The sequence below is a fragment of the Neopsephotus bourkii genome, unplaced genomic scaffold (assembly GCF_033783945.1).
Source record: "Neopsephotus bourkii isolate Nb327-2 ecotype Australia unplaced genomic scaffold, CSIRO-AGI_Nbou_v1 NB_768, whole genome shotgun sequence".
Taxonomy (NCBI): domain Eukaryota; kingdom Metazoa; phylum Chordata; class Aves; order Psittaciformes; family Psittacidae; genus Neopsephotus; species Neopsephotus bourkii.
This window is the reverse complement of record NW_026901264.1, coordinates 721,043-746,734: the sequence shown is the minus strand read 5'-3', so window position 1 is coordinate 746,734 and position 25,692 is coordinate 721,043. Positions and strand designations below refer to the sequence as shown.

Here is a 25,692-nt window from a genome sequence, read left to right as displayed (position 1 = left end):
TATTCAGTGTCTAAAACCATGGAGAAATGTCTTAGAATAAATGAAATTATTGTGCAACAACTCCAAGATCTGTTTAGTAGATGGGTTACTTCACCTGGATTTTAGAAAGTGTCATGGTATCTTGCCTCCCTCTTCAAGACAGCCAGACTCAATGCTTAATATAAGTGACAGTCATGTAGAAAGGTTTCACAGTGGCTTTGCTCAAGAGGCAAGAAATTAAGGTTATTAATAACTGTTCTTCCTCTTGGAGGTCATAGGAAATAATTTTCTGCTGAAAGAAGCCTATACCACGGCTGTGGAGTAGCTGCAGTTGGGAAACTCAGTAACTTACTCTGATGGTCCATACTGAAGCTTTTTAACTAGTCACATCTGCTACCACAAAACATGGCTGTGAGACATTTGGGGTCAAGAATTGAAGGGCAAAGGTTACTGAAGCATCCTGCCACTGCAGCTAAAAGTGATCTTTACTTGACAAAGCAGAAGTAATATGGGATCTAAAAGAATGATATTCGGATAGCTAGTCCATCCAAAACATTTCATTTGGATTGATCCTAATCAGCCATAATTTCCTAGTTTAATGTCCAATTAAAAGGCCATCTGAAAGTAAGCAGAACAAATCAGCCTAGAAAGAGCCTGGATGGTCTTTAGAACATAATTCAAGTTTACTTAGGTTTTGAACATCTGACTAGTGAGAAAATGAGTCGGTAATGGATGTCTTACTCCAAAAGTAATTCAGATTCATTAAATAACTGGTTTCAGCATAAGATAAAATCTGAAGCATCGCTGAAAATTGAAATGAAACACCTGCAATTAAAACAAGGGATTTATCTATCTAAAGATGACAGCAAATATGAAATGGAATGTAAAGTCCCCCACTATCTGGCTATTGACTATGTACATAGCTTGATGTAAGAAGTAGAATAAAGCTCAGTATTTCCTTTATGTGTATTTACAACTGTAATTGGACATATAACCATCAGTTTACCATCTTTAAACCACAAATTTTATTATGTTAAATGCTTTTATGATTCTATGCTAAATGAAGATTTTATGTTAAATCTTCAAATTATTTGATTTTCCTAACATGAAATATTACATGAAATATTGCAGGCCAGAAATGAGAGCCACATTCCTGTCTCTCTTGCTGTAGCCTCACCCTGCAGAAGAGCTGCCATTGCTGGGCAAGAGACACCTGTTTTTCCTTTCCCTTAACTAAGAGGTCACATATTGCCATCAGTATGATTTGGGTTCAGTTAGGCAGATGTGTCTCTGTGTAACATTATAGAAGGAACTAGCCAACATAAATGAAATAAAAAGCTACAGAACTGTAAATGGACCCTATACAAATCCTTCTCATTTATTGCTCCAGAGGCAATAGCAGTATCCCATTCTCAAGAGACAGTAGTCCCCAGATTTACTGTATCCTCAAACACACACATAGACAACAATGGCAACCTTTTGCACCATCATCACTGGCAAAGAGCAGTGACACAAAAACCCTCACACTAACTGCCTGACTTGTTTTCCTTTAGTGCTACATTTTAACTCTTATTTTCCTGAGAAAGGTAGTGACAGACATATCAACTATAGCTTTTGCTGGTAATTTATAATCCTAGCTCCTTCTGAACTGTCATTAGGAGATGGTCATATTTTCCAGTTATGATGGCTAGTCATGACTGTGCTCTGAAACAGATCTTATTATTTGGTTGGTGTGGTGGTTCATCATGGGTGGTTTGTATTTCAGGCTGACCATGCAGTACTTCTAATAAGAAGTTATTGTTCAGAAAAATATTTTTAATAATTGGTTAAGGAAAGGAACTGGGACCCAATTCTGCCTTCCATAGCAAAATTCATTTACTTCAGTGGCAAAAGTCAGACATTTGGCAAGTATTCTTGGTAGTAAATTATTAGAGTATCAGTTAATATTCATCATTTAGGCCTGTTAAGTCCTCATAAGAATGAAGGCTCCATTTTGCCTCATATTATATGTGCGTGCACAAATAAGCAACAATGACACATTCTCCCTAGCATAATGCTGCAGGATGAGTGGATTTTGTAGTTTCCCCATCCTGTACATTTATTCCTTGAGAGTTTGGCTCATGTTACAGATGAGAACATGCATGTCTACAGTTTTTCCAATTTTAGGTCAATGAGCCACAGAGCAAAGAACATTGAGTTGGCAGGTCCCTCTCATTCATGTGAATAAAATGAAAGGAAGCTCAGTTCTTGGCTCCAGTTTTCTGTCACTCCATTGTCATTCAACAAAACGGACCAAAGAGAAAAGCAATCAATCCAACTCCCGAAGCCTCAGTCTTCAGCTGCCATCAGCTTTGCACTCCCTCCACTGATCTTATCTGTTGCAGAGTGATTGAAAGTAATTTGTTTTGGTTGAATGTAATTTGTTTTGGAGAGTAATTAGATTATCTCTTGGGGGGCTTCCTACCTGGTGACCCAGTGTTTCTCCTTGCCTTGCTGCTTGTTAACATCAATTACTATAGACACACTCTTCAAAGGCAGGCTTGCACTGCCCAGGGCTGGGCAACCTATTAAGGAATATGCTTCTCATCCCTACTAGGACATAATAAACCTTCTAATGTCAAACAGTTATTTGTGGGTCAGATACATATGATCCTCGTGGGGCTTAAGCCATCTGGTTGCCATCCAATGTGAAATACTTAGTAATTATGAAATGAGCTAGATCTTTCTATAACTGTATATTGATGTGAATATAACAGTCTCAAGCAAACAGCTACATAATATTTGTGAGCAATTGTCAGTACTGGACACATATTCCACACTTGCAGAGGTACAAAATACATCTCTGCCAGGGGAAAGTGCAGAGGGGTTCAGAAGTTCATGCTTTGACTCTTGTACTCAGAATCAACTCTTTTTAATTGAGACAATGAATATGATTATGTATATGACACAGCACTGATAGGCATCATGATAACACCAGTATCTATTTTTTTCTGTAATCATGTGAGCTCTAAATGAGTCACTACCAGACGGTGATATTTAGTGTTGGGGATTGCATCATTACTACTATGCCATCCTACAGAACATCATGGAATAAACAAGAACCACAATGATCCACCTTTAGAACCACATCTCTTTTTTTTCAGACATAGCAAATCTGAACAATAAATTGCCCTAGTTATCCATTAATTTTCCCTTGTTACAGCTCTTTGTGCTGCTCAGGCAGTAGAAAGGGGCTATAGAGGGAGCAGAAACTACCTGTAAAGATAAGGTTTGTTTGGTGGGCCTTTCCTGGTTGTGTAGAGGTGGCAGTGTCATCAAAAGTTGCAGGCTGGCCCTGAGGATGCAGGATGAGTTGGGATTGTCCACGGGGAAGCTGTGGGAGAAACATAGAAGAATAGGTTGAGTTGGAAAGGACCTTAAGATCATCTAGTTCCAGTTCCCTGCCACTGGCAGGGACACCACACACTAGACCAAGTCACCCAAAGCTCTCTGCAACCTGACCTTGAACACTGCCAGGGATGGAACATTCACCACTTCTCTGGGCTGCCTGTTCCAATGCCTCACTGCCCTCACAGGGAAGAACTTCTTCCTTATATCTCACCTGAACTTCCTCTGTCTAAGTTACCCCTTGTCTTATCACTACAGTCCTAATGGAGAGTCCCTCTCAAGCATCCTTTTAGGCCCCCTTCAGACACCGGAGCATGGTAAAAATGTCCTTGTTCTACAGCTGTTCATGGCTACCTGATCCATAAGGAGAGGAATATAAGTCAACACAGCCCAAGGAAGTCCTGATGGAAGGGAATCATCACACAGCCCAAGGAAGTCCTGATGGAAGGGAATCATCACCAGTGTTTGCAGTCATCAGACCACACCCTGTTAGGTGATAGTGGCTCTCAGGATTTGAAGGTGTTCTACAAGTCCTTTAAACCTCTGTCCTGAAGAGCTGCTAAATTCTGACATCTGAAGAAAGTAACTGCCTTTTTCTTTCTTTTTTTTTTTTTTGTTTGTTTCATTTGTCTTGTGTGAGTAATTAGGTCATTACATCTGAAAGTGATTGTTTTATGCATGCCAAGAGTGAATAATGAAGACCTTTGATGAATCCAGCAACCAGCATGTAAATGTGGGGAAGGAATGCAGAGGCAAATCAATGACCTTTCTGAAACAGAATTTCTCCCTGTGTCACCATTTTTATCCGCATTAAAGTCAGTTAAGGCCTTTATTTTTTCCTGTTGGGTATATTATAGTTGATTCTTCAATGCTTCCTTTTCCTAATAAAATCCACATTGTCTGAAGTGTTTGCAATTTTGTTCAAATAGGCTACTGTGGGCCTGTTTATGAGTCAGCCAGCAGCTGCTTTTATGGAGTTAAACATTTCTTCCCATAGTTTTCAAGGAGTGCTTAGAATATAAATATTTTACCAGCTTGTGTTTATATAATTTTGATATTAATGCAGAGTTATGGATGGTCTTTAGCCACCTCCCCAGCCTCTAAAACTGAAGTTAAATGAAAGTGAAAAAATAAACTATATCACTCATGATAGTGTTAGTTAAAAAAATAAGACAAGGGCCTGCAGGGACAGAACAAGGGGGAACGGCTTTAACCTGACAGAGGGGAGATTCAGATGAGATCTTAGGCAGAAGTTCTTCCCTGTGAGGGTGCTGAGGCGCTGGCACAGGTTGCCCAGAGAAGCTGTGGCTGCCCCATCCCTGGCAGTGTTCAAGGCCAGATTAGACACAAGGACTTGGAGCAACCTGGTCTAGTGGAAGGTGTCCCTGCCCATGGCAAGAGAATGGCACTGGATGAGCTTTAGGGTCCTCCAACTCAAACCAGTCTGGGATTCTATGACTGAACAAGCAATGGAAAATAAATAACCTTTTGTTTCTCAGGACTGATTCTCACAGGAAAGGGTGGATCAACTGCTTCCACTTAGCTGGTCATGTGAGTGAGTATGGAATGTTACTGCACAGCCTGATGAGAGCAGATAGACTGTGTCACTCACATAAATCAAACTGAATAAAGTAAAGAAAGTAGAAATATCATAAAAAGGCTGGCAATGATTTTGCTTTGCAGGTCTTTTCCTTGAGCCCAGGGTGGGAGGAGAGGTGTTTATGCCTATCAGCATCTTTGCCCTCGTGCACTGATGCCATTGCAAGGCTGCTTGGTCGAGGGAAGATGGCCTGACCCATTGTAGCCAGGGACGCTGTAATCCTGTCTCAGGTCTGTTGGCTTCCAATGGGAAATAAAATTCAGTCCTTCAGCAGTACAGCTGCCTTCATGGTAAGGGAGAGGAGAATTCTTATCTGACCTGTGTACTGCAGGTGTACTGCAAGTATCTCTGTACACTACCTTCTGTTAACAGGCTATGGTGATTTAAGAAAATGGGTTCAAACCACTGGTTTACTTCTTGTTTTGGTTTGCAGTATGTCAGTGAAAAAAGAGTCTGTTTACAGTAGCGTTTTAGCAAAGTCAGAATCAATAGTTTTAAGGAAAACTGATTTCCCTCCTTGCTGAGCTTCAGTTTGGTTTTTGGAGAAAGTCATATCAGAGCGTGTGAACTGAATTCTCTCTGGATTAAACTAAACCTGTATATGTGCCCAGGGAAGCCTCCTGACATGCTGTTAACTGCTAAGGGCTGTTCAGTCTGTGGGACCAGCTTAGGTCTTGCCTGAAAAAACCCACTTTAACTTTGCCCAATGTTAATGCTGAATCCACAGCACCTAGGGATAATTATGAGACAATTCATGATACTTCTACTATCTTTTGTTTCCTTGAATAAACACTATTTTTTTTTTCCCCTGTTCATGACAGACGACAGGTCCAGCAATTCCAAATCTTAACATCTTACAATCTCTACTGTCACAGAGTCATAGAATGGTTTGAGTTGGAAGGGACCTTAAAGATCATCTGGCCCCAAGCCACTGACACATAATTCCAGATCTTGACATGACATCTGAGTAACTCTGTTACTGATTTCAATGTTTCATTTTACACTTAAATGCTTTGACTCTGACCTTCATATCCCAACTCACTGCTCTGCCAGCTTAGGCTAATGAGGTTATAAGTGTGAATCAAACTGTGGTGAATTCTTGCACCTGAGCTTTTGTATCAGTCAGTTGGCCTTCTATTGGTGCAGGCTCATCTCTGTTTACAAGGTGATTTCCAGGTCTTTGTTCTGAGGTTTCTGAAGTGTAGGTCTGAGGAAATTATTTACTTGTGGGAAAGCTACCAAGGTAGCTATGCAAAGCAGGCTTTTAGATTGAAAAAAAACCCAAACAAACAAAACACCAAAACACCAAAAACCAACCCAAAGCCCAAACAAACCATCAAAATGTGTTGGATCCAAAGGGATGAAGTCTGTGGTAAAATACTCTTGGGAAAATTGCAGTTTTCCCAGCCAGCAAACTGCAAATTGCACAGTCATAATCAGGAAATGAAGCAGGTCACATATCTCAGGAATATTGTGGGTAGATGCTCCTGTTTGAGCTCACTTACAGTTTTGAGATTTCCTCTGGGACTATAGAAGACAGAATCAGAGATTAAAGAATGAACCTTCCACCTGGAATTCAATACAGCAAGTAGGAGCTAATTCCAAGCTTTATTTCTCATCCCTGGGATCACAGGACAAGATACTTCCCTAATGGTTTTGTGAAACCTCATTCAGGTTTTGTTAAGACTCATGTGGGTCTTACATCTCCTGTCTACAGAAAATGTCTGCCTCTTGATTCTCTGCTGCAGTAATGTAAGAAAGGAAAAAATGGATAAAGTGGCAAAGAAGTAGCCATTCATATGATTTTATCTATGAAATTATAAACCATTACAAATGTAATTGCTAAATAATTTTCTGTAAACACAATGGATAAATAAATGTTGTTTATTTGGATGGTTGATGAGGAATGATTTAGAAACAGAGCTCTGAGTCTTTTTTAAATGCACAGGTTACTCACCCAAGGCACAGAAATGCCAGGGTATGAAGTAGGGAGCCAGTTGCCCAGAAGGGTAATAAATACCATGCATGTGCACACCCTCAACGCAGAAAGCTCAACAATTTTTCTCTTTGAAACAGGTACCAGCCACAATCCTAGACTCACAGAATCATAGAATAGTTTGGGTTAGAAGGGACTTTGAAGACCATCTAGTTCAACCACCCTGCAATGAGCAGGGGCATCTTCAACTAGATCAGGTTGCCCAGAACCACATCTAGCCTAGCCTAGAATGTCTCCAGAGATGTACATCACCTCTCTGGGCAGCCTGTGCTAGTATTTTACCACCATTACTGTAAAGAATTTCTTCTTCACATCCAACCTGAATTTTAGAAAGTGTCTGCTGGGAACTGTTTGTGTAAGCAATCACAGGTTATGTAATGAATAAAAGTAATCAACTCTTTGTAGACAGTTTAACAAAGTCCCATTTGTCACTGTCATGGCACATTCAACCATCCTCAGCAAAGAAGTGAGAATTCTTAAGCTCCAGAAAACAAAATAACCAAATTAAAGAATACCAAATGCACCTGTGAAGGCTTTATCATCGCATGTTTCCGCTTATCTTGAGATCTGAACACTGGCCTTTTTCCAACATTTCCAGTTTATGACTATGGATTTTGTCTATTGTATCCCTTGATGGCTTCACTGGGTCTGCCTTTTCCCACTTGCTGCTGCTGTATAATCCTACTCAATCCCCCATATGAACAACAGGGCTGTGAGGGATTCTAGGGACACGAGCAACTCCTGGTAGAAGAGAATTAACTGCCAGCACCCTCTTTCTTTGACTGACACAACAATCCTGTACTAGCTGGTTCATTAAAGGGATGTTGCAAGATAGTGATTACAGGGAGAGATTCCCTTTGAAATACATAAAGGTGGTGGTCAGGTAATGGTTTTGGATGTTATTCCTTTTGATGTCTACAGGCTTTACACTTGCACATCTGGAAGCCTGCACACCTAGCTATAAACAGGCATCACAGCTATGTTTCACAGCTGGCTTTACAAAAGATCAGCAGGATGCACATCACTTACAAATGCCACTCTTTTCTTTTCCTTTAGTTCGCTTGAAATTGTATGTTGTTAACTAGTTACTTGCTTTGGTGATTCTTTTATTCATTTTCTTTTTACTCACCTTCAAAGAATAAGCAATCTGGCCCCACAGGCTTTGCTGTGTTGCCATAGGAATAGCTGGGGCCAGGGACCAGCATTTGTTCTTGGAAGCTGGTTCAAGACCTGCTGCAGAGCGTGTGAAAGCTTTGCTATGGTGCCAAGTGCTCCCAGACCACCATGAAAGAGCTGAGGATATCACGTCAATCAAAGGAGATGTGGTGGGGTCAGTCTGGACATAAGTCTTATTAATGTCAGTCTCTCTAGCTTCATATTTAATTATCTTTTACTTCCAGATTCAGAGACAGTCTGTTTAAGGAACGACCATATTCCATTATCATTCAAAAACCGCTTTATGGAAACGTTGTCTATGGAAAGCTTCTCAGTGTCGGAGCTCAAAAGCATGTTCTTATCTAGACATAGGAGTAACCATCATTACTTTTTAAAAGACTCTGCTAAAAAATGCCACTGTATTTGAGATACTTTTTGCTTTAGACAGTTGGCCATGTCTTCCCAGGGTAGTGCTGTGTGGGGCATGCTGCCTGGTGCCAGCTACTTGATTAACGATTAAGCAGGTCTGGAGCTTTAGGATTGTTCTTTTAATAGTAAGAGGTTGCTCATTAGGGCAAAAGAAAGACGGAGACTTTCCAAATTCACAGTTTCTCTGCTTTCCAATTTGATCCCATGTTGAGCTATTTGAGTTAGGGGTTGGATAAATCCAGAACCATGGTGTTTAACATCCTTTAATTATTTTGTTACCTGGAAGAGTATGTCTGGACAGATTTGAAAGGACATAAGCAAATGTTCTTGTGGCTGAAATGAGTCAGATTGAAGATGAATTTATTCTAAGACAATGCCAGTTTGTAGTGGTTGGCTACAGATATCTACAGTACAGCAACATAAAAAGGACTATACAGTCATTCTTCCATCTCTGGCAATAATTCATTGGAGAGACTTTACAAAATGAAGGTTAAAATCTGGATCATTGTGCTTAATGCCTTTTAATGGCAGTAACATTTGATTTGATGACTCTATTTTTAGGGAATAGGAGCTCCAAAATTCTTACCCCACGGCAACCAGGGAAAGGAGACTCGTCCAAACCCACACAGTTGAGGTGTGACTTTCTTTGGTAGAATCTTTATGGTATCTTGCCCACTCTTTTGTCTCTGTTCTTGTGACTGCTAATAATTTTTCATTATGATTTTAAACAAGGTACCCAGTGTTAAGTTTTTTCCTGATTTCTACTTTTATTGGTCTTCCCTTGAGACCTTTTGAAAGCAGGCACCATGTTGGTTATCTTTCCTTCTTCTGAGACTAAGGCTGATAAAAGCAGTAAGTTTCATATCCCAGTTAGCAATTCAATGAGTCCATATCTGAGTTCATTGAAACTCCAATACCCTTTGGTCAAGAGCACTGTGGTTCATTACCCTGTTGTGTTTGCCCCAGGAGAAAAATAGAAAAAAAATACAAGGGATGGACATTTACACAATTAAAACAGTATTTATAAAGAAATTTTTGACCAAACTGAGAAAATGTGTAGCAGAAATTCATCAGCTAATTTCTCTGTGGTACTCAGTTTGGTCTAAACTTTCCATCTAAATAATGATTTCACTACATCAATGACTACCCATTGCATTTTTTAATTTAAAGAAACACAGAAAGGAAGGAATTTAAGGTAGGAATTTTCCATGTTATTATTTAATTTCTAAAAGTGAAGAATAAGAAAGTGCTGTCTCTTTGACAAGACAGATTTTCAACCAGACAATTCCTATCAAGTCCATCGGTCCTCCCTACCCTTCTCCTCCTCAGAAGCACATTCCTGCAAAGCTTTAGTTGAAACGGCTTTGTTATTTTCAGCGTGCCCTGCCAGATTGCAGCCCATGCCATCACACAGCATTCCTCCTACTTTCTTTGGGCTGCTACATTTTGGAGCTGACGTTTAGCAAAACTGCATTAATGCTTTCCTAAGACAAGAGTTCTTGTTGAACGCAGTTAGCTGAAGTTGCAAGTCTGAGGCACAGGCATGAGTAGGGCATGCAGGCATGAATTTCCAAAAGGAGTCCCCACTTCCTTAGAATCATAGAAGCAGCTGGGTTGGAAAAGACCTTTAAGATCACCAAGTTCAACTGCTCCTCAGCACTGCCAAGGCCACCCTTCAACCATGGCACTGAGGGCCTCATCCACAGGGTTTGTGAATACTTTCAGGGATGGTGACTCCACCACTGCCCTGAGCAGCCTGTTCCAATGCCTAACCACCCTCTGGGGAAGACACTGTTCCTAATCTCCAGTCAAAACCTCCTCTGGCACAGATTGAGGCCATTTCCTCTTGTCCTGTCACTTGTTGCTTGGGAGCAGAGACCAGCCACCTCCTGGCTCCACCCTCCTTTCAGGTAGTTGTAGAGAGTGGTAAGATCCCCCCTGAGCTGTCTCTTCTCCAGACTGAACTTCTCCAGGTCTCTCAACCGTTTCCCATCACACTAGTGCTCCAGGCCCTTCACCAGCTCCGTTGCCTTTCTCTGGACCTGCTCCAGCACCTCGATGTCTCTCTTGTAGTGAGGGGCCCAGAACTGAACACAGCTGTGGAGCTTGCCTTGAGCTTGGGTTACACCTCTGAGACAGTAAAATAGAAGAAGATCAAACTTCCTTGGAGAACAGGAACCACAATTTACTTTGGCATTTCAGGGAAAGGCATGTGGGGAAGACTTTTCCAAACCCTATAAAGACACTCCTCATGTATTCATGAGAGGCTGAGCACAGTTTTTTTGGACTGAAAGAGTGTATTTCCCTTCCAGCATCTGATTTAGGACTTGACTTCACTGAAGTAAATATAAATCTTCCTACTCACTTCAGGAGACTTGAACCAGGGATGCAATACAAAGTACACTGCAACTTATAAAGTATACCTGCTACTTAGTCAGTGCTGATACGTCTTTGTATCAGCAGCAAATGCTTTTTTAAAGCAATCGCAGTAAAAGTTTTCCACAGAAAACCTTCCACTCTGCCAAAGGGGACAGCTTTTGCTAATTGAGGCTTACAGGTGTTAGCTGGCTAAGTGAACTAAATAGTAACTGTTTGTGTTCTATAGCCAGTGTCTGTCATTGCCCTGTTAAGTAGCCAGAAACAAATCATGTGTGAAACTCAGCATCCCTCTCCCTCTCTTTCTCTCCTGTGATTGATATTTGCTTACGCAGCCCAAGTCCTTAATTTAATTACATTAATATGCTTATTTTACAAATTACCTTGTAATCTCATTAACAGAGTGAAAAAAAAGGAACATTTATACCCCAAGCTATTATTTGTTGCATATAATTTTCTTACTGACACTGTTGTGGCTCTCTATTTTTTGAAAACTATATTAGACCTTCTGCTTATTTCCATGAATTAGAAGTAGATTTTTTTTACAGAAAGTAGATGGGAAAGACACAAAAATATCCTGAAGCTGTGTGTCCTTACGTAGACTTCTAAAGTAGCTTGATTTTTTAAGTGCTTGTGTCAAATATACAAAGAATTAACATCAATTTTAGGGGAATAGTTGAGTGGATTCTCCCCTAGTGTCACTGTTTTGAAATATACACTGCAGTTGAATTTCAGAATTATCCACAAAAGGTGAAAAATTATTAGGTGTTAATAGCTAACAGAGGTTATGTTTTTAAGCATGTATATATATGTTTATGCTTATAGACACATTCATATAGCTGTGGCTGTTGTATTTTTTGTGACCCTTCAGGGCAGTGTATAAAGAATGTGCCCTGGTTTTGCCTTAATAGGCATTGATAATTGTCAGTTCATGCCCTCTTTCCTTTTACCAGGAATATAGCCTTCAGTGCATTCCCACTACCAACATAAAGAAATATTTTTATTAATGGCTACATGTAAAAGCAATTCTGTTGAAACAGCAGGTTGTCCAGATGAGGGTCCAACTGTGTCCCTGGAAATCAGCAGACATCTGTAAAGCTGCAGAATGAAGAGGACAGAATGTTTGGTGCTCCCATGGATAGAATCAGAACAAATTGGCAAAGAGATGCATATTTGCTTTCCTGCTTTTCTAAATTAACTTCTGGAAAGTATAAAAAGTGAACACATGCAAATTTACACTGCATCATGCCAAGACATGAAATAAAATGGTGTTTTATGGATAGAATACCTATTCTAAAATTAACATTTTGCATCTATGTGTCTCTATGCATTTAAATGAGAAATATAAATAACAATAATTGATTCATTAATTGAAAACAAGTGACCGCCTTGGATGTGACTAGTGTTACTAGAATAAGAATTTGTGGAAGACCATATATTTCTGAACTCTGAGGTCAAAGACCTTCAGTTTATCTTCCCGTGTAATTTTTTTATTTTTCCATTTTCAGATCTGATTTCAGTCATGTTTCTGCATTTAAATAATTTAAAATACAGTCACTCTTCAACACAAAGCTATGTGTAGATAATGCCATCTATAGAGATATCTTTCTGCCCAAAATATCCTTTGGTTATTCCACCAAGGCATACCTTCTTTGCATGGCATAAGACTATTATAGTTATATTTATAACTTATATAGTTCTATAAATACCTAAGTGCTTTTTCTTGACCATCCTAAGCAGGCTAAAAAACTGCCTGCTGAAATGCCTACACTATAATTGCCAAAACAGATACTATCCAGTGAATCATAACTGATAAGATATCAGGGAGCATAAAGGACCTGGTTTTTATGTTTTTGTGGCTGGCAAACAGACACCTGATAGTGTAATTCTGCTAATTATGGTTGGTGGCTAATACACCTTGCTCTTCAGACAAGTGCCCGTGTTGAACTCTTCACCGCTGTAGTTAGGCCGTTGCTCATGGAAGCCGGCTTGATACCTCTTCAAACCTCAGATGTTGGCGGAGAAACTACAAAGGACCGAAGGAAAGGAAATATGTGAGTCAAAGTAAAATACAGGCAAGTGAGAAGCCCTGTGTTAACCTGAAGAAGAGCTTGAAATTAACACAGAAGATGAAAAGAAAGGGTAGATACTGACCAGAGCAATAAGAAAGAATTTTAAACAAAAAGAGGGTAGATGCAGACTAGATATAAGGAAACATCATACTGTTTTATGATGGGGGTGGTGAAACTCTGGAGCAGGTTGCCCAGAGATGTGATAGATGCCCCATCCCTAGAAACATTAAAGGTGAGGTTGGATGGGGCTCTGAGCAACCTACTCTGGTTGAAGACATGCCTGCTCATTGCAGGGGGTTTGGACAAGATGACCTCTAAAGGTCCCTTCCAACCCAAACCATTCTATGATTCTGTGAAAATAAACTCACCCTGACAAGAGTGTAGCAGGTAATCCATGCATGTTAACATCTCTGAGTCACGAGGTTGGATATGGGTATGAGTTGCTCCCATGCTGGTAGAGTTTGCATCACTACTGTTCTGACCACACCAGCCACAGCGGGCAGGTCCAGGTACCTGCTTAGTTAAAGGCTGATTGTTTTTGTCTTTAACATGATTCATAAGGTCTCCAGAATAAAATCCAACAAAAGATCTCAAGGGAAGTGTTCAAGGTCCTGAAAGTGAGCCAGGTCAGGTTGGATGGGGCTTTGAGCAACCTGCTCTAGTGGAAGGTGTCCCTGCCTCTGGCAGGGGGTTGGAACTGAGTGAGATTTAAGGTCTCTTCCAACCCAAGCCATTCTGTGATTCTGTGAAAGAGAAAGCGTACAAAAGGTAAGAGAGAAAGGGGGGGCAATTGGAGGTAATGCAACTAAGCAATGTAAGAAAAACTGAGTAAGAAAAACTGAAATTCATAGCAGGAGTATGAGGGAAAAAGATACCAAAACAAGAAGAAAAGATGTCAAAATGAGACAGCATGGAAGCAGGAAGGGTGCTGGGTTGAATGGAGGATGTTTCTGGGCAGAAGCAGCCTGCTGCGTGTGAGGGAGGAGCTGGGCATGGGCAGGGCTGCTGTGGAAAGGCAGTGGCAGAAACCCAGCCCCAGCAAAGGAAGGTCAAAACCGAGGAAGAAAGCAGTCAAGTAATTTTCCTTAGGGCCTGTGGAGAAGCTGTACTAAATTGCAGGCAGGATTATGACTGTTGGCAGGTTGGACCTGTCTAGCCGTGCAGGCACGGCTGCTCCTGGAGCAAGCATTGAAGGAGACCCAAGGTCATCGCACTACAGTAACATCCTGACTGCAAAGCTAGTGCCCAGGGAAATCATTCTGCTTATCTCCAACCTCATTTAAAGGAAAGACATAGACAAAAAGACACTCTGGCTCCAGAGCGAGACCACACAAGTGAGATAGCAAACAAACTGCCTGGGTTAATGTGTAACTGCTCATGGATGAGACCCTGCTCACAGCAGCATCAGGGTTTCTTGAAATGGGATTCAGCATGGAAGGTGAACAATGGGGAACTGTAACCCAGCCTTTTCCCACCAGATAATACAGAGACACTCTGCTGGTTAACGTTACCCAGGGAGGAGAGGAGAGGGATTCCAAGGCCCGGCATAGTGGTGGCCCTCACCCTGGATGGTGGCAGTGGAGGTGCTAAGGCTCTTGCTAGAGTTTCCTGGCTGGCGACAAGGCTGGGAAGGGGCTTGCAGTTGGGAAATGGCTGTGCTGTGTTTCAGTGTTGATGGTGGGCATGGGGGGGCACTGGAGCAGCCTTGCCTTGGCAATGAAGGAGCACTTTGAAGGTGACCCATCCCACCACACAGTTCAGCCATAAGCTGTTGTGAGCCAGCCTAGGGCAACATCTACCACAGATATGGATCAGAGCAGGGACACAGTTACCATCTGTTCAAGTGAAAGACATTATAAAAGAGGTTTATCCAACAAAAGATCCAAAATGTTCCTCGTGGCTGAGCTCCCAAGATTGCTGAGCAGTCAGAGGTGCAAGGCTGGACATTTCTTCTAAACCTCCCTAACAAAATCCCCACAAGGTTGAGGTCTCTCTCATCTCTAATGGATGCACATCCCGCAGGTGGTACTCTCTTTCTTCTCACAAGCACCCTTAAGCTCAATGACATTAAACAGCTGGATTGGCCCCAGCTAGCATTACAAACGCTTCTTTTGTAGGCACTTGGAAGCAAACAGATGTAGCTGTGGAAGTAACGAAAAGGTATGTAAATGGTTGTTCCCCAGAAACCCCAGAGTTTTACCAAGTGGCTTTGACACTTGCCAAATACCTTTAAGCTGATAAAGATCTGATTTGTACTTCAGAGGTAACCTGATTAGCAACCAATTTGAACCTGAAATATGGTAATTGGTACAAACATCACTAAATCACTTTCTTTAACCTGTATGAAGTAGTGTGAGTGAACGATAGTGAAGGTCAACACAGCCTGGGGAGTCATAGAGAACTTCTGTATCTGCCTACAATAAAATAATATGATTTGTAATAAAATGTAATTGCATATGCACACACAGAATGACACTAGAAGGTACCCAAGGTCAATCCAGCACTCAGAATTTAAGAAAAACTAAACTAATCCTGCCCATGCAACTAAAGTCTGGTCATGCAGCACATTTTTTCTCAGGAGTCCTGACCCATTCAGAGCCCAGGATGGATGGTGCTCACTGAATGATCACCCATTCCTTGTTTTATTTTGCTCACCCACAAGCTGTATGGCCTACTAATCCCCCTATTAATATATTAATGGTTGTATTCTGAATACTGTTTAATGCAGCTTGGAGACAGGGAAGTAGAGCACAGAGTTATTAATGTCACAAAGGTGCAGTAATGTGAACTGCCCAGGTTGAAACCTTCCCAGCATGTTATTTCATAGTGCTTGTCTTTACCCATCATTTATAGCCACAACACAACTGCAGCTGAGATGAGTTTCAAGCTCACCAGCTTCTCCACACTTCATGGTGTCATGTCAGGCATTCAGAAGAGGAGGGCTGGACCACTTGTTGCATGACATTACAGGTTTCCTGGTGACAGAGGTGACACTGACATCTGATTCTCCAGCATGGCACTGAACTGTTCTCTCCTCAAAAGCCTTCCATTCACTATACAGTTCCTGCCTCTGTAACAAAGCATACAGGGACTCTATTAGCAACTGTCATCTTCATTTCATTCACTTGCTTCACTTCCAGCACAGAACCATTCAGGTTGCAGGCCCATTGGCAGCAGGAGACTTCACTAAGGAATGGCTCTCAAAATTCAGCTTGTCTTCAGCATGGGCAAGATACATCTTCTAATATCATGCTCAAAAGAGGTTGCATCATATTTGGACATGCTACAAGAAGTTAAAAAAAGCATCCTTGGTTTTCAGAAATATTTGTTTAGATTTTAGAAATTCTAAAGTATAAATAGTCTTGAAAATAAAAACCACCCCAACCAATCAGTTCTATAGACAGCGCTGACCAGCTTCTTCTCAGTGTATCATGACACTATACAAGAAATTGTCATTGTTTTATATTAGATAATTGTCTGCTTTAAGTGACTGGGAGAGACATTTCTTGGCATGATATTAAGTTTTTTTTTTAAGTAATTAACTTTTAAAACAAACAGTTTAAATATTTCTTATTTGAAGACTGTAAATCACAGCTAGTGTGCACTAAACTGAGATTGTGCTGTGCCTCCTTTTTGCATGTTGTATTTCCTGAAAGCAGCTTGATACTGCAATTTTGCACTATCCCATCTATGTTTTGATTACTGAGTAGAAAAACCGAGGTAATTTTGTTTAGGGTTTTGGTGGTGTTTTTTTTAGCTTCAGACTAAAGGTTTTCTGCGTTAAAAATCTGTTCCTGTCTGTGCTTGGCAAGGATTACTTTGTGCCATATAAAGGGAGCTACATGGTTTCAGGGAATTCCTTTTAACTTTCTTGCTGAAGTGCCTGCTAGTCTTTATCAAAAGACTCCTCTCCGCTTAACAGACTCTCTTTAATTGGCCACTTGCATGCTCAGTTAACATACTGCGATGGAAACCAAGTGGTAAAGTGTGAACAACCGAATCTGGCACTATAAACACAGTGACCGCTCTGAAACCTGGGGCTATCTATACAAGGCACTGTTTTGTCATGCTGATTTTTATTAGCACAGATTAGACACAGACAACTTGGTAGATGTCACAGATGAGTCAGAAAATGTTAAGCACGGACCATTTCAAACCTGCGAGTCTGTAAAGGAGTGATGGGGCTTGGAGCCTTCATCTGTCCTTCCCCTGGAAAGCAGGGGCCTGATGGGGGGACATGCTGGCACTACTCTTCCATTTATCCTGCAGGACAGGCTGGACCACCCCAGAATGGGGATAAATGTGCCTGTCTTACAGAAGGGGTTAATCCATCCAACAAGGTTTTTGGTTGTTCTGTGCAGAGAAATGTTTGGTAGAGGCTTGCAGTAGCACTGGGCATACCTGGAACATGACAATGCTGCCCGGAATGTTACAACAAGTGATGTATCAGAGCCTTTCTTGTGGGGTTAAAATGCATTTCTTTTACTACTTCCAAAGGCAAGGTAAGGAAAGTTGGCTGAGCAATGAAACAAAAAATGGGTGATGCTAGAGGAGGAATGTTTCTCTACCACATGTGCAGCACCAGTGCTCTGGGTGCTAGGAACCTGCCAAGCTACTACTCTGAAATCTCACCTTTCTAAGAGCCAAGTCTTAGGACTTGTCTTCAATCTCATAATTATAATCTAATATCTCCCAAAGGCTGAAATATGTTTTCGTCCCTGGCCATAATTTTTTGTTACTATTATGGAAGACCTAGCAGTAATAAATTTACCTTTGCTCTTTTTTACAAGCATTGTAAACAATAAAAATTAATTATGAAAAAATATTATATATGTCTGCATGCCTATTTATTCTGCCTCTATTCTTAGAAGCATTAAACATGCTGCAGCTATTCTTGTCCAGTCAAAAAAACCCCATCTGTGCTTGCTACATATTTATAGAATTCAGAGAGAAATTGCTCTTACTTGGAGTGATGGCACTGGGCATTCTCATCTCATCTGTTGCATCCCCCTTTCTAGGAACAGGAAAAAGAATATCACTCAGTGGAAAATGGAGAAGTGTGTTTTTTGGGGTGTGGCTTTCTGTTTTGCGTGGCTCTTACTTAGCTGAACAAACTTCCTTTGCCATCCAGGTGTGCCAGATTAAACCTGAGTATTGTAATTCCCGGTATGTATCCTTCCCTAATCCTTGGAAGGGGGTTAAAACTGCAAATACAGAGGTTCAGCATAGTGTGCACGTGTGTCTACAAGTGCATATGCATGAGTATTTGTAAATAAGAGTTGTGCAAAAAAGTCTTGGCATAAATTGTGCTATACAGCACTTGATCTTTCTATACACATGTATGAGTATAATCACTAACTGTTAAAAGAGACAGTATCTCAAATCAAAGGGGTAATACTACAAATTCTTCGTCAGTGTAGTACTTCACAGGGCAAGCAAGCAACACTCAACAAACCAGGAAAAAGGCAATCAGGTTTCATCTGTAATGTTTACATCCAAAAAGCTCCAAAGCCTGTTTGTGTTTTGGATCCTTAACACTAGATGCTGCACCAAAAGCTGCCCTTGTTAATAACTACACAGATAATACATGTAAGAATACTAGTGTGGGGCAGATGCAGGCGTGCATATCTGTTACTGAGCTCAGGAAGCTGGGTTTTCCTGGACTATTTCCAACTTTGGCAGGGGGAACTTTAGCTGAGTAAGAAATCCAGGCTGTCATTCGTGAAGTAGCTGGCATAGGCACAAAGACTCCCTGCTCTTTGGGAAAGTAAAATAGCAACTTTTTGTCTTCCACTGCAGGATGCATTCTCTTCTAAAGAGTTAAAATCAATGCCAGGGTGCCATACCTTGTAAACGTTTACCATTTATTATGCATTTAAATGTGCACAGCACATACACCACAGTCTTGAACAGCACCTGTATAAAACTACAGACAGATTCTGGTAAATAGTGAAAGCTCATCCCATGTAACATTGTTATCAAGTTTTCATCACAATACTTCAAAGTTACAATAGCTACCTCTGAATGTATTTTGTGTGAGGCCATCAGTTGTGGATTTAATGGAGTGAAAAGTGATGAAGAACCATTCCCAGAGAAAAATCTTAGTGATCTGCTTTTGCTATCTGAAATCTGGAACAACATCATTGGTTGTTAGAGGTAGTGGTGATAATTACACAATGATTACTCACATACAGAAAACATAGGATGTACAGAAATCCCCCCCAGATTACAGGGAAACAATATAACAAATCCTTAGGCATGACATTTCCTATGCACTTTCTCTTAACTTGGCTTCCTTTTCTTAATTGTTCTTTCTGCTTTGACAGCAGCTGCCTTAAGATCTGGTCCTGGTCTGCTCTGGTCTTACTGAACTTTGATGAGTTGATTTTGTCTCCAAGGTCATGTATAAGTAGGGCATACAGGCAAGTTTATACCATTACAAAGGAATGAAAACTTTTGTGTAGGAATGTAAAGAGAAAACAAAAAAAGCTGAATTCAGATTTTCATGTAGTCAGAAATAACTAGCTAAGATTGAAAGATCATCTGTAAACATCCTCTAAGTCATCATACATGGTTAGTTCTGGTTTCCACTTAACATACTGATTCCCAGAAGATGAGGCATCTTTTAAAAAAAAGGAAGAAAGAAAGAAAAAAGGACAAATGAATCCTTTTAGTGATTCCCCCCAAGTCAAATCTTTCTTTTCCTTCATCACATTAGCGACATGAGTTACACTTGCAAAATATATAAAGAAAAATATAAGGTTACTTGATGACGATATGGTACTGCAGCCTGACAGCTGTCTGCAAATATTTTCACCATGATTATCCTTACTAAAAGTAAACCACTGGGTAAAGATAGCTCAAACGTGACAAGGCTCAAATAGGATGCAACCAACTCTATCCTGAATAGTTCTGGCTACATATGGAAAAAAAAAGAGATTTGGGATTACGATTGTCCCCCCGGGCCCTCCTCCAGAACTGTAAGACCAAGCAGAAAAGCATGTACCTTCCTTCCATGCAGATTTTGTCAGGAGACTGGCTTGGGGAATTAGTGAGGTAGAAATTAATCAACTTTGTCAGGGAATGAGACAGAAAAAAGCAGCATATTTCTCCTTCCAAGTACTGCACCAAAAAGAATAAATAGCACAAAAGAACCTCAACTCCTTGCAATCAATCTAATCTCTCTGTGGAGCTTGTGGTTTTTACCAACCAGCAAAAGCTTTTTGACTTTTAAAAACTGAGAAGTATTAAAGAGTTTCAGAAACTTTGCAAAATGAATATAGTCTCCAAATATGAAAGGGGATTTGATTTGATTTGAACACAATGCAATTGGTTCACAGTGGCAAGTTGCACAGTGCGCTCAGGGAGGGAGGGACAGACACATTTTGTTTTAGCTTAATGCCAAGCAATCATATGCAGTATGTGCTTCCATTGAAGGCCTCAAAAGGTTGTATGCTCCCGTTGATCTAAATAATAAACCCCAACCCCAATCCTGATGAGTTTCTATAGAGAGGCTTCTGCCTCTCTACTGCCTGGCAGCTCTAAGATGGACTGCAGGAAAGTTCAAAGTTCGGCACTGGCAGATCTAAAAACAGATTTGGGGGGTAGTCCTTCAGCACCAAGGTAAACCAATCCCGATCCTGTTCCGATCCTGTTCCAATGAATTAGCAACTCTGCACAAAGGAGGTCAGGCATTGTGTGTGGCTGTATGCTGGCATCCCACCCACGTATCCCTCCATTCCTTCTCAGAGGCAAAGAGCTTCTTTGGGAATCATGGGGGTGGTTGGAGAACATGCTGAGGGGAACAAAGCCACCATAACAAACAAACAAACAAACACGTGTACAGTGGTAGACTCCATACAGCACACGAAAAGTGCAAAACGTTGTACTAAAGGAATTGAATTCCACCTGGTTTAGGACACGGAGTAGCAGCACACCTGTGATAACTTAGAAACAAATTAAATAAACCACAAAGCAGAAACCTTCTACTGTTGCACCATGAAATGAAATACCTTGGGTCGGGGGGTTGATTTTTTTCAGAAAGTAAAAAAAAAACAAACACCCACAAATAAGAATCAGAATTATAAATAACTTTTGTGGCAATATATACAGATTTAAATAATTAACTTAAATATCTTACACCTACTCTTGCATAAAACTCTCCAGTAAAAGTGCACCATGTTTCATTTCCCCAAACATGTCTTGCATCTTTGCCTGTGCTGAGGTAGGTCTGAAGGGAGATGTCTCAGATTCTGGGTAGAAAATGTGTCACTGTCATTGTGGGAGATACTTTATTGCCTTTCTTTGTTCTTCCATTTTTGCTCAAGGCTATATACATCCCGGGATAAATCCTGGATTCATAAGCATTGTAGTTGTTTGGCAGGAGAATCTCTTTGAATTTGCACTCATCATTGAAATGGGTCTGAAATTAAAAGGACAGAATGAGAGGGAAGGAATTTTAAACATCAGGTGTGGAAATACTCTTGCTACCAGGTGTAGAAGGTGTGATGAGAGGAAACGTGCAGCTGACTCCCCCCACTTAGTAACCTTTTGAAGTGGTCACCCAAATGAAGCTTCAAACAGGACTCAAGATGCAGAGGATGATTTAGGATGCTGTGTCCAGGCTGAACATGTCAGCCTAAAGGTGGGAAGGACACTCTTAGCTCTTGAGGGAGAGGGGAACATTTAAACAGTTCTGCAAAGGGAATAGGCCCAGTTCTGCTGCCCTGCTCGTTTAATTGTTCAGTGGTTGTCCTACCAGCAATAAATTGCCTGAGAGGCTTCATAAAAATCTGGCTGCTAGCATTTCCTTATGTTGCTTGAGGAGAAAGAAGCATTTTAAAGACATTCAGCATGCACAGTATTTTCTGTTTCTTCAGTTTTAAAATCTAAGGAAGGGTTTGGATAACTTATGCTATCCAAAGGGAAAACAGAGCTGACAAAAGGCACTCTTTCAGTGAAGAGGTTTCATCTGTAAATACAAAGAGGGACAGGATAAACAAATGTGTTATCTGAGAGTAACAAATGAACTCATCTCTTACTAGTGAGATAAGTACTAGTAAGCAAAAGCCTAGGATTTTCTAAGGGAAGTCTCAACCTGCCAAGATGAATGTTGCACTGGGAATTATTTTATACAGGACACTGAAGCAGCAGATTTCCCAAGGAATGATGCAAAGGGGACTTCTGAACTTTGGTGACTGATTCTGCCTGACTTTTATAAACATTAAAATCCTATGTAACAGGACTGATGTCCCAGAAGGTAATTCTGGATGCTTCATGTCTTCATGTGAAAATGCCCTAGGTAACTTTGACATGGCTTGGCTCTTCCTCAGCCCAAGTTTTTTGAAAGCATCATTGAGAAACATGAATTAGAAAAGCCATGGGTAAGGAAGGAACATGGGTTTGAAATTATGCAGGTCAGTAACTTTTACAGAGGTGACCTCAAAAGCAGGAGGTCAGCTCAACATGGGCAAAGATATGCACTGCTGTTGTCCACCTCAAGTGTATTTTAAAAAAAGCCTCTGTCATTTCCACAGATTCAGGATCAAAAGGATCTGTATTGTATCCTAATAGATCTGCCTTCTTATAGAAGTCCAAACCCTGAGAATGTGGAACTGTCATGGGAACAGACTCTCCAATCAAGAGCACTAACAAAGAGGGATCAATAGGTATGCGATAAGAACTGATTCATCACATCACAGAGGATCATTTGTGGGGGCCTCACTGATCCCGAGTTTAAGTGCCCTCTGGGAGATGGAATGGGCAATTGCCATACGTGCTTGAAGCTGTTTGTACTTAAATGTAAGAAAGAGATGGACGGAGGCTAGCTTGAAGTCTTGCCACAGAAATTGACTACTCTGTTGGTCTACGTAGTAGGAAAGAAGGGTACCATGGTTGAGTGATTACAGTTTTTATGAGGGACCAAGGAAAAAGCATAATGTAAAAGAGTGGGTTTCACTTCAAAATCTCATTAAGCAGCATACCTGGGCAGCAGACCTCCTATTAGCAAGGCAACAAGGGCTGCTTTGTGTTTCCTGACCCAGGAGGGGCAATGATGGGGCTTGGGCAGCTTTTAGCACCATTCACACCTCCCACCCCAGCTGATTATGGTCCCCTCCCCCAGACACATACTCGGTGGCTACTTACAGATCCATAGAGTTTCCCTTTGCTATTCATGGCCACGAAGAGTCCACTTCTAACACCAAATATGCTCACCACTCCTCTTTCCACGGGGGAGATTTCCAGCAGACCTACAGAGGAGACACAGGAATCAGGGAGACAAAGGGCTGTGTCCAGGAGTGCGTGGTGCCAATGCTGCCCTCACCTAGAAGCTCTCATTCCCGGCTTGGTATGGATCCCCGTGCCCAAGCACCGCTGTGGGTGGCTGCAGAACCCCAGCCTCATGCTCAACGTGCTGCACCATGCCCCATGCTGGGACCTCTCTCCCTTTAGCCAAGTATCTATTTTTGCTTTGCCCCCAGGCATCCTCCTGTGTAGATGAGATTAAAATAAGCCAGAGTTTGTGTTTGGGGCTAACAAAACGTTTGTCATCATGCAGTTTATATCCCCCCTCCCGGATCTTATTGTTTCAGTTGGAGCCATGGGGCCACGGAGCTAAGTCCCTAGCAGATGCTTTTCAAGTCTGGGGGAGAGCTGTGCTCTCCCCGGCCCCTTCTCAGACTGGGCGGCCCACGATGCTGCGGACCCTCCAGATGCTGAGCTAACCCCGACACCTGCCGATGGCAAGCACGGCGCCGAGCAGCCCCCGAGCGGCTCCTCTGGAGCCCCCGATGGGCTCCTCCGCCGCCCCGCTGCCCCTGGCACTTGCCGCCCTTGGGGCAGCCGAGGAGGGCAGCCCGGAGGTGCCGTGGACGGGCGAGATTGTTAGGGTACTTAGAGATCAGCCATGCACCCACACTTTTAGCCAAACACCGCACTACGAGGCAGGTGAGCCGCTCTGCTCCCGCGGAACCTCCCTCGAGGGCGGTTCCGATGGAGTGGAGCGCCTCACCTTCCCCGCCACGGGGGTCGTTACCGGCTTACTGTATCTATTCTCGCTGTGGATCCCGTCGATACGGCCGTCGGGCAGGACCTGGATGTGAAAACCGATGCCCACGTTGCAGTAGAGGCGCCGCAAACGTTTGATACCCAAGAGGTAGTCGCCGTCGCGGGCGGCGTCGCGGCGCTCGGCCGGGAGGCGTGCGACGGAGCGGGCGAAGAGAGCAGCGTCCCAACGGCGCTGGCGGGGCCCGGCGGGGAGGTGACTTGGGAGCGACCGGCCGCGGACGGCTCCTGGCCATAGCAAGCCCAGGAGCAGTGCCGGCAGCAGTGCCGCGGGGAGAGGCATCCCGGTTTAGGGGCTCCGGAAAGACGCTCACCCCCCAGCTCCCACTTTATACTGAGATCAAAAGTTGGAGGAGGAAGGGGGGAAAGAGAGAAAAAAAGGGAAACCAACCAACAAAACAAAACAAAACAAAACACCCAAAACAGAACACACACACACACACACACACACACACAAAAGGGGGGGGGGGGGGGGGGGGAGCTGGATGAAAAAGCGAGGCCGGAGGGGAAGAAGAGAGAGTCCCGCGCTCAGTCCCCGGAGGATTTGCTGTTTCTCTGTGCTGGCTGCATGGAGAGGAAATCCCAGAAGCAAGAGCTTCTGAACTTGATCTCAACTCCAGGAGTCTTGTCTGAAGTGCTGATCTTCTTCTAATAGCTGCTCAGCCATAGCGCTTCAGCCCTAGCCACGATATTTATATATCCATGTGCGTTGGTACCTATTACATCACCACCTACTGCTGTCTGCTGTAGCCCTCGGGTTTAGCTGAAAGTCAAATTATCACCCCTAGATGCTTAACAGCTCCGAAGCGTCTTGGAGAGAGAGGGTGAGCAGCACTGGTGCTAAACGAGAGGGACAGCACAAACTTTTTGAAAAGGTTGTATATTGCGTTCATCACAGCGGCTTTCTTTCTTTCTTTCTTTCTTTCTTTCTTTCTTTCTTTCTTTCTTTCTTTCTTTCTTTCTTTCTTTCTGCCCTCTTCCTTCCTTCTTTTTTTCTTTTCTTTCTTACTTTCTTTCCTCCCTTCCTCCCTTCTTTCCTTCTCTCTCCCTCTCCTTTCTTCTTTTCTCTTTCTTCCTCTTTTTCTCTACAAATGCCAACGCAGGACACAAAAATCAAAAAATGCCCAGCACACTCCCCCTCCCAACACAATGTATGACTTTATGGAAATCTGTGGATTTTGGCTTTTGCTGTATCCAAGCGACATGGTTTACAGTTTGCTGGATGCAGAAAAATTCCCTTCATTAAAAGCCAAAATAGTTGTCGCATGGGAGGTTTAAGAAGTGAAAAAATGAAAGAGGGAAAAAAACTCCCCACCAAAACAAAGGAAACAAACAAGGCTTTATTAAAGAGGGAAATGTTTAAAGAGGCAGCATGTGCTCAAAAGTAGTAATAAAGTTCTTGATTCTAAATATCCTTTTAAGAAATGCAAAAGCACAGCATTGCTTTGGAGCACCAACATGTTGAGCTGCCTCTTAGTCACTGAACTTGTAGGGGCTATAGTGCCCCTTTATTCACACACTTTGGAGGTGTCCTGTTCATGCAAGTATTGATTATTTTCTACATGTATTTATGTGGTGCAATTCCTTACATGTTGCTGTTGTGCCTAAGTGATGCAGTTGTTCCTAGGTAATTA

The 25,692-nt window shown here is 42.0% G+C and overlaps 1 protein-coding gene across 1 annotated transcript; it reads right to left on the bottom strand.

The window, feature by feature from the left end:
• Nucleotides 1-21,239: 21,239 nt before the first annotated feature.
• On the bottom strand, nt 21,240-24,341 carry FGF4 (fibroblast growth factor 4). Its single transcript, XM_061354996.1, has 3 exons — nt 24,038-24,341; nt 23,141-23,244; nt 21,240-21,416 (listed from the first exon to the last, which is right to left on the bottom strand). The coding sequence occupies exons 1-3, from the start codon at nt 24,339-24,341 to the stop codon at nt 21,240-21,242; spliced, it is 585 nt and encodes a 194-aa protein (XP_061210980.1).
• Nucleotides 24,342-25,692: the final 1,351 nt, after the last annotated feature.